Source organism: Prenolepis imparis, unplaced genomic scaffold, assembly GCF_030444845.1.
Source record: "Prenolepis imparis isolate NDT839.2.m4 unplaced genomic scaffold, iyPreImpa1.0 SCAF_26, whole genome shotgun sequence".
Classification (NCBI taxonomy): domain Eukaryota; kingdom Metazoa; phylum Arthropoda; class Insecta; order Hymenoptera; family Formicidae; genus Prenolepis; species Prenolepis imparis.
The window spans coordinates 58,328-66,869 of NW_028141184.1; the positions used below are offsets into that span (position 1 = coordinate 58,328).

Consider the following 8,542-nt stretch of genomic DNA (forward strand, 5'->3'; position numbering starts at 1 on the left):
CCCATATTTTAATTGTGAAAATATTATACATTTTCATGTAATAAAATAGAATTTAAATTAAAAATCGTTATTTATTTTATTATATTAATAAGAGATTCTAATTATTTATTATCCAACTTTAAAACTTATACGTAAAATATTTATTTATTACAAATATCAAATTTGACTACATTAGAGTGGCATGAATTATATTAAAAATATTTACACATGACTGTAATATACTATGGGCATGTTCCGATATATACTGCCAGTACTGAAAATCTATAGTTTACGTTACGTATATTATATATTTTCAGTATTGGCAGTAATATCGGAACATGGGGTATATAAATCAGTCTTTCGTGAATATCTAAATGTTTTCAGAAATAAAGAAGTTTTGGAAATACATTGATTACAATAATCTCTAAAGTGAATATTCATGTTAGCTTCAATCAACTCTAGATTATATAATAATAAATTTTTTTAGCGTTGTATAAAAAATATAATTTTTGTTTGACAAAAAGATTGTATAGATGTCATTAATTATAAATCAGTATATATACATATATATATAAAATAAATAAAAATTTCATCACAAAAATACACATAACAGAGAAGGCCATATGTTATCCAGTTTTTCATATTATTTATTAACATTTTACTAGTAAATTTATTATTTGTCTGTGTACACAATATATGTTACTTATATTTAAAAATAATAATTTAAGAAATATAGAAATATTTCTTAAATTATTATTTTTAAATATAATATGCGATTATACCTCAATATTATCAAGATTAATTCTCTACTTGTAACAGAATCCATAACTCTTTTTTTCTTTGATTTTTGTTAATAATAAACATTCTTTTAATGTTAAACCACAACTACAAGTTTCATTTTTACACATTACTTTGCAATCGCTACAATCACAGCAGCAGATTGAGCTGCCATTCCAATCCATTAATTTAGACTTTAAGGTTTTTAATCGCGTTTTTGTTATCAAGTTTTGTATCTCTTTTTCCAATTCCACAGCAGTTTCTAAAAAATAAGTTATTCAAAATCTAATTCAATAATGACAATAACTTCATATTATGATTAACTTTACTTATGTCAATAGTTCGCAACTGAAACGCTATGCTTTTCCCAAATATATCAAAGCTATCTTCAGTTTTCCTTCTACCATACACTTCTACAGAAATATCATCCGTATATGTGGAACGATCCTGTTACAAAAGATTTTATATTTTTTCCATCTTTCCTCTTGAGAAATTGACAATTTAGATAACTTGCTGTTATTCAGCATGTGAACCTTTTTTTCTTTGATGACGCCTGCAATGTATTTTCGCTCCTACATAATATTAATATTATTAAAAATATCTGTGTATGCATTATTTATATTTTTTTCATATTTATTTCTAACATGAAATATATCCGTTTGCGTTTCGTTCTCTATAATAACACCGTTACTAGTCCCTGTTGCTATATCAATTGTTTGAGTTGCTTCAGAAGGAACGAGAGCATCTTGCGATTTTGAAGCAGAATAGATTGTATCTCTGCGCTTGAAAAATATTATTATAATTTTATTTCGTAATACCTAAGAATTACGCGAAATAAGTACATAAATAGCAAATAACCTCAATTTTAAAGATAATTTGATCTCTTGAAGTTCACACGTTCCACAGATATCATTTGAGCAAACTGCTTCATCTTTTGATCTCTCAAAAGATGAATGCAAAAGACTGTCTTGAGTACTTATATCATTAAATTTTTGCTTGTTATTTTGCTGCAAATACAAATTTACACATTTTCGTACCATAAATATAATATAAAAATGATATATATCAAATATAGATATGACATATTAAATATGAATGGAAATCACAATATTGATTTTATAAGAGATTGTTATTTATAATCACTATATTACAATATATATTATATAAATATGGCAATCAAGGCTGTGTGTATAACTATTCCTTAAATAATTATTTGTTTTACATTACATCATATACCTTTTTAAAATCACTATAAAGAGATGTTGGTATATATGGAAAAAAGAGTACATGCATTCTTTTAAACCATTCTGCTTTTGGCGCGTATAATTTTTCACAAAATATAGCTGCAGTGATTTTCGATAATTCATAACAGTATTCTTTCTTTATATTTGTAATTCTTTCAATACAATCACATATCGTTAATCCAGGGATATTAATGGAGTTTTTTATTTTCTTGTACGCTTTGTAACGTGACAATGTACTATTGAACTCAGGGTGGAATGGATTCCACAGACACTGATATTGTCCATAGAGTGCTATTAATTTTTCAGTGTCGTCTCCAGTCCATACATTTGACATTATTAAAGAATATAGTTTAAACCAAATAGGTTATTTAACCTTTCCAATCATAATATTGTCTATGTCAAAATATATATTAAATACTAATTATTTTGCTCTTAGATTTATATTAAACTATTTCTTGGAAGATGTATGCCAATAAGAATATGTCACTATTGTTGCAGCAAGCTTATTCATTGTACTGTTTGATTACAAATACACAAAATTTAGAAGACATGAGAAAAAATGAATGACACAAAGAATAATTAAAAATAAATGAAAGTCTTTTGAGAGGAGATCGCATTTAAGTTTCATTTACCTTCCATTTTCAAGTATATATATCTTTATACATACTTTCTTTTTATATATATCACATATAACTAGAAATATATAAATATAAATTATCTGTAAATATCTGTCTATAAATCCTTCTATAATTTTTTGTATCCTTTGCTGTTATCAAGTATGCAATTCCTAATTTATAATAATGCCTAGTCGTTGTACATTTATTTTGATTTTATTGTTATAATTTCTATTTTCCTTACTGGCAAGTATAATTTTTTAATTCTAATTTCATAAATATTGGTCGCTTCATTAAGTTTGGGTGGTTTAAATAGGAAAATATTTCGCTCCTATCTTTTAAATTTAATAGCATTATTTAAAAAATGATAAGCATTAGAATTGTTATATTATTATGTACGTTTAAGCCTAGAGCTATTATATTTAATACTACATATTTTTACTGTATCATATGGCAAGTTTATCATAATTTATATATGATATATTCAATTATATATATTTTATGATAAATTAATTTTTCAGTATGTATTAATTTTATATTTCTCTTTCTAAACTAGAAGAAATGATATCTGAATATCTAAAATAACTTAAAAAATGTATACACAAACATATTGTTATGTAAGAGCAGACATTATTGATATATCAATATTCAATTAATAACCGAATTAAGCAATTAAACAATAAATGTGTTGTGTTTCTCTTTCAACAAAAATATACATTCTATCCTCTAGATAGATAAATTCGAATAACTAACGGTATGTTATCTATAAATTATGTACATTGTGATTTTGTATATAACAATTTCATATATATATATATATATATATATATATAATATATATATATATATCTTATTCACGATATTTGTTCTGTGTTAATTTCTATATCGTATCTTATTGTGTTTAAATCCATATTACTCACGCTATGAATGTATTCTTACGAAATCGTTTCAATTGTTGAAGACAACGTAGATAGCTGCTGTGGAACAAAGTTTACAACTTCATGGTATACAAGTTCTGAAAGTAAGAATGTCCATTATTAAAGATGTAAAAAAACATTTTCAATTAAAATATGAAATAATAAAAATAATGAAAAAATAAAAATAGTTACCTTTCCATTTTTCTACTGGTAAGTCCATATCCTCAAAACTTTGATCATATGGTAGAGAAACAGGTTCGTCAGTTGGATCTGCATATTGTGCAAGATATGGATGTGCTAAAGCCTGTTCTGCAGTGATTCTTTTCTCTGCGTCCAATTCCAACATCAATTCCAACAAATCAATAGCTAAATAGATACAAGAAATACAACAAATACAGTTCCACTTACTCATTCAATATATATTAATACATATTCTAATAACACAAGCATTTTTCATTTACCTAAAGGATTAGCTCCACGAAATACGTCTTTAAAGTTTTTCTTCTTTAGTGGCGGTAAACTTTGAATGTAATTTCTGGCCTATAACAATAATTAAAAATTGCAATAAAAAAATCATAGCATTTGTGCAATTTAGACTCTGTACAATTTGAAATCTCTATGTATTATATGTACTATAAATTCTATGTTTTAAATACTTTTATGTCTACAGAAACATCCTAGAAGTTTTAACAATAAATTTTTATAATAAATTTATAAAATTTACATCTTTTAGCATCAAATATAAACTAGATATCAAATCAAGATAAAAATCTTCTTTACTATTTAACAAAGAAATCAAAATACTTTTTTGATAGCTTTGACTAGCTTTGAGATTTTGCTATTTTGAGATTTTAAAATCTAATATTACATACATTAAACTACTTAAAAAAAACAAATTTACCTCTTGGCTAGTAATTTTGCTTAAAGTTTCCTCTGTGGGTGTGCCACAGAGTACTAACACTCGTGTTAGGTGATCAATGTCTGCTTATGGTTAAGGTATGTTTAAAAAGCAATATTAAAATTAGATGTGTTAATTAAACAATACTTTCAAGAGTGCTAAATATACATCAAACCATTTCCATAAATTGTAAGTTATTGTGCGCATCTAGAGTAAGCTGCATGTTTGTTATAAAGCAGCATGAATTAATTCAAATTAAATATTTGCAAAAGATGTAATTTTACAACAAATGTATACTTCTTAAATTTTTCTATGTTATGAATATAATAATATAGTTATAAAGATCTTATTTTATATATATGCTATCTTTAATCCGTTATATTCATATAAATATAATTACAATTTATCAAAATACAAATATATCAGTTTTACTAGAATTTTGTATACAATATTATAAAAATAATTTATTGAACCTATCACGAATTTGCCACGATATAATATTTATATATATTTCATATGTTAATAAAGTAAGAAAAGAAATATAATAATGCACATACTATCTAACAATAAGATATGCATAAAACATGCGCAATTTCTTGCTATAAGGATAAAATAATCAGCATGAGATAACTAAAACAACTTACCGATTCTGACGATATTTTTTTCATAAACTCGTCTCGTGGAGTACCCAAAATTTCCATAATTAAGTTCAGTTGATGAATATCTGCTCTTGCTAAGGCTCCACTATATTTCTCTTCAAAAGCAATAAATATCCCTTTTATAAAAATTTTATTACATCTATAAGCAATATGCTACAGATATATTTCAAATGTGTCACAATAAAATTTTTATATAATTTTTCTATAGAATTTTTATTATATTTATTTCTTTATTATTGTTCAATCTGCAAGCAACTTGCAAATTATGCGAAATGTATGTGAGTAGCTTTCTAACAGCATATTAAGCAGAATATTTAGCTTTAACAGTTCAATGCAACAATGGGATATTAGCTCTGATAGACCCTTAGCAATAAGCATATTTATAAAAGGACATTGCAGGCAAAATAGAGAGAAATATTTACCAAGGCTAATTAACATAATCTTGTGTTAAAAACATAAAATATACATCTATTTTATGATTTATGAGAAAAATATGTCAATGTAAAAAAAATTAGATATTAGTAATACAGCAAAATTTGTCAAGAATGACTTAAAGGATACGATCTGTTCCAGGAAATAGTGTTCTTCCAGTTAGCAGTTCTGCCATAATGCATCCTACTGACCAAATATCGACTAAAAAAATACATAAAAATAGTATCACAACTTCCATATTTTCTTGGATAAAAGTAGATGTGTCCTTCTACACTAACTTTTATTGATATAATTCTGACCTGTTTGATTGTAATGCATCCAATTAAGCATAATTTCGGGTGCTCTATACCATCTAGTGGCAACATAACCAGTCATCTCATTTTCTGTTGGTCTAGCTAAGCCAAAGTCCAGTATTTTCAATTCGCAATCCTCATTGACCGCTATATTAGATGGTTTCAAATCCTATCAATTAGAATTAGATTTATGAGTAACTGAGCTTTTTACATTTTCTATATAAATGCATATAATACATGATCATACTCTATGTATAATTCCTGCAGAGTGGATGTACTTCAAACCACGAAGTATTTGATAGACAAGAAATTGTACATGATCATCAGAAAGTTTTTGTGTTCTAACAATATTGTTTAGGTCGGCACCCATTAGATGTGTGACTAGATATCTGTATAAAAATGTATGAATAATAAAATTAATGTATAATAAAATCAAATTGAATCTCTCATATGTCAAGCATACTTACACATGCTGAAAATCTTCTAAAGACGAAGACGGATGAAATACATCTAACAAGCCTATCACCTACAATTAACGTACATCTTTAAGACTGATTAGAAATGTAAAGAGCCTCTCTACAACTGTGTTTACCTACATTTTCATGATTCATGTGTTTTAGCATACGTAACTCCCTATATGTGCGTTTTGCATGTACAGCCGATTGAAATGGCCTGGCTAACTTTTTGATCGCCACTTTTTGCCCAGTAGTTGTGTCAACAGCCGAACTGAAATGCATATACATATTTTTTCATGAAAGCAGCGTTAATTCTAATCACATTCCTCTATTGGTACATTATAATAAATATTACATCATAATTTGCAAAATAATAATTTTACAAAATTATTTACGGAATAGTTTTACAGAAAAAAAAACGAGAAAACTCAGATAAATCTAACCTAATCTAACCTAATTAATGAAATAAAACTATGCATTTATTTCTCAATAGTTTCGCAATTTGACAAACAACATATTATACACTGTTCCAAATTCAATCTATTTTTGTAAAAACATGAGGAAACGCATGCGCGATCCCTCAAAATTTAACGCATTTCCGGATTAATAATTATAGCCGGCTCTTTTTCACGACGGAAAATAATCGCACAATTTCGTCACTTTACATTAGAAATATTGTAAATGTCAAGGTTGCAATCGGAGATCACGATAGATGTAACGGAACATTTTTCGTCTCGACAATTTTCACAACTGTCAACCGAGTGTCATCATCAGCTGACAAGCCGAACACGTTAATCTTGATAAAAAAAAAGAAGTCTAAAGGACATCGATAAAGTATATTAGGAGTATTTTTTGTATGTCCTATTGAATCTTTGGCATAAATCTGTCCGCGCAGCAACGTGTTACACCGATTATGACATTATCACTCACCAGACTTGACCGTAAGCACCTGAGCCTACGGGAGTGAGCAACTGATATCGCTCAGGTACCTCCCATTCCGTCCTATTGATCTCGATCTTGTGAAATTGCGGCATTTTACTATATTTTCGCACGTCACGATGCTCACTGTTGTTCGCTCGTAATGAGAAAGTACGACGTTTAATCTCCACTTGCGTTCACCTGCACTTCGACGTGATTATTGCACGTAACACTTCATTTCCAAATTAGCCGTAGCGTATCGGACAAGTTCCTCACTCCTACAGTCATACTGATCGGAGCCAGATACATACGATTAGCGAAGTTCTCTCCGCCGCTGCCCCCGCTCAAACCTAACCTAACCTACCCACGTCCTACCGATTGACGCCATAACGAGAATCGATAGTGATCGATAGGACAATCGAACGATTAGGATCGATCACGCGAATTTAAAACGGCGATTACAAAGAAGAAATTACTATACGAGTGAAAACAATTATACGAATAATAATAAATGGACGATGCTTTATATAATTATATAATTATATATACAATTATAATGATTATATAATAGATGTTGGATCCAGTGTTGCCAATTTCAGGTCGCGCAACAATAGAATATATAATATAATATTAGAGCGCTGCGTGCTGCATCCTGCGTCTCGCGGTCGGAATTCGATGCGCGGAATGGGGCCGCGTGGTGGGGGCTGGGTGGTGGGGAGTGGGGAGTGGGGACTGCAGTAGTGGGGGGATGCGCGCGCCGGTGCCCCCACCCCCCCACCACGCCTCCCACTCCGCGCTGACGCAACGCAGTCACGCAGCGACGCAGCGCCATTTGAAGGTTAAAGTCGAACGCACCGCGCACATCGACACGCGCTCTAACAATTTGCGGTATGAAGAGAAAAAGAGTGCAGAAAGTGTAGTTGGAATGAACAGATCTCTCTCTCTTGGCATATTTGATGTTGCGCCACGTTGTGCGCAAGACTTTAGTGTCTGAAATCGTGTGTCTTTTTTGCATTTCACCTCGTGCATCGGAATTGATACACGCGCGACGATTATAAAAAGATTACGTGTTACCTTTCCGCAAGGTTTGCATTGTCACCGTCACGACAGATCAACATGGCCGAGAACGAGGCGATGGAGGAGTTCGAGCCCTCCATCAAAAATGTGATCGAGCAACGTTCCTTACGATGGATATTCGTGGGCGGCAAAGGCGGAGTCGGGAAAACAACTTGCAGGTACACATAACCTGGAAAGGAAAAATCGTATGTCAGCAACAATTCGACGAGATAAATCAGTAAATGACGTGTATATGTATTTTCATATGCAATTATCTTGATATGACAAAAAATATTTGCT

The 8,542-nt window shown here is 29.7% G+C and overlaps 2 protein-coding genes across 4 annotated transcripts; both read right to left on the reverse strand.

Annotated features, from left to right (window-relative positions):
• Positions 1-763: 763 nt before the first annotated feature.
• On the reverse strand, positions 764-1,968 carry LOC145946897 (uncharacterized). 2 transcript variants are annotated; one of them, XM_083056649.1, is made up of 5 exons: positions 1,615-1,968; positions 1,401-1,533; positions 1,290-1,328; positions 1,086-1,203; positions 764-1,018 (listed from the first exon to the last, which is right to left on the reverse strand). In XM_083056649.1, the coding sequence occupies exons 1-5, from the start codon at positions 1,794-1,796 to the stop codon at positions 786-788; spliced, it is 705 nt and encodes a 234-aa protein (XP_082912775.1). In that variant the 5' UTR covers positions 1,797-1,968; the 3' UTR covers positions 764-785. The 2 variants fall into 2 exon arrangements, 1 of the variants encoding a protein (XP_082912775.1); XR_014427090.1 differs by having other exon boundaries at positions 877-1,538; positions 1,615-1,678.
• A 1,290-nt stretch (positions 1,969-3,258) lies between these two features.
• On the reverse strand, positions 3,259-7,554 carry LOC145946893 (mitogen-activated protein kinase p38b-like). Of its 2 annotated transcripts, none has more exons than XM_083056646.1 (10): positions 7,199-7,554; positions 6,410-6,539; positions 6,281-6,339; positions 6,061-6,202; positions 5,820-5,982; positions 5,650-5,721; positions 4,433-4,512; positions 3,993-4,071; positions 3,724-3,897; positions 3,259-3,629 (listed from the first exon to the last, which is right to left on the reverse strand). In XM_083056646.1, the coding sequence occupies exons 1-10, from the start codon at positions 7,300-7,302 to the stop codon at positions 3,550-3,552; spliced, it is 1,083 nt and encodes a 360-aa protein (XP_082912772.1). In that variant the 5' UTR covers positions 7,303-7,554; the 3' UTR covers positions 3,259-3,549. The 2 variants fall into 2 exon arrangements, with proteins under 2 accessions (XP_082912772.1, XP_082912771.1); XM_083056645.1 differs by lacking the exon at positions 4,433-4,512 and adding an exon at positions 5,074-5,153 and having other exon boundaries at positions 3,260-3,629.
• Between the last annotated feature and the right edge of the window lie 988 nt (positions 7,555-8,542).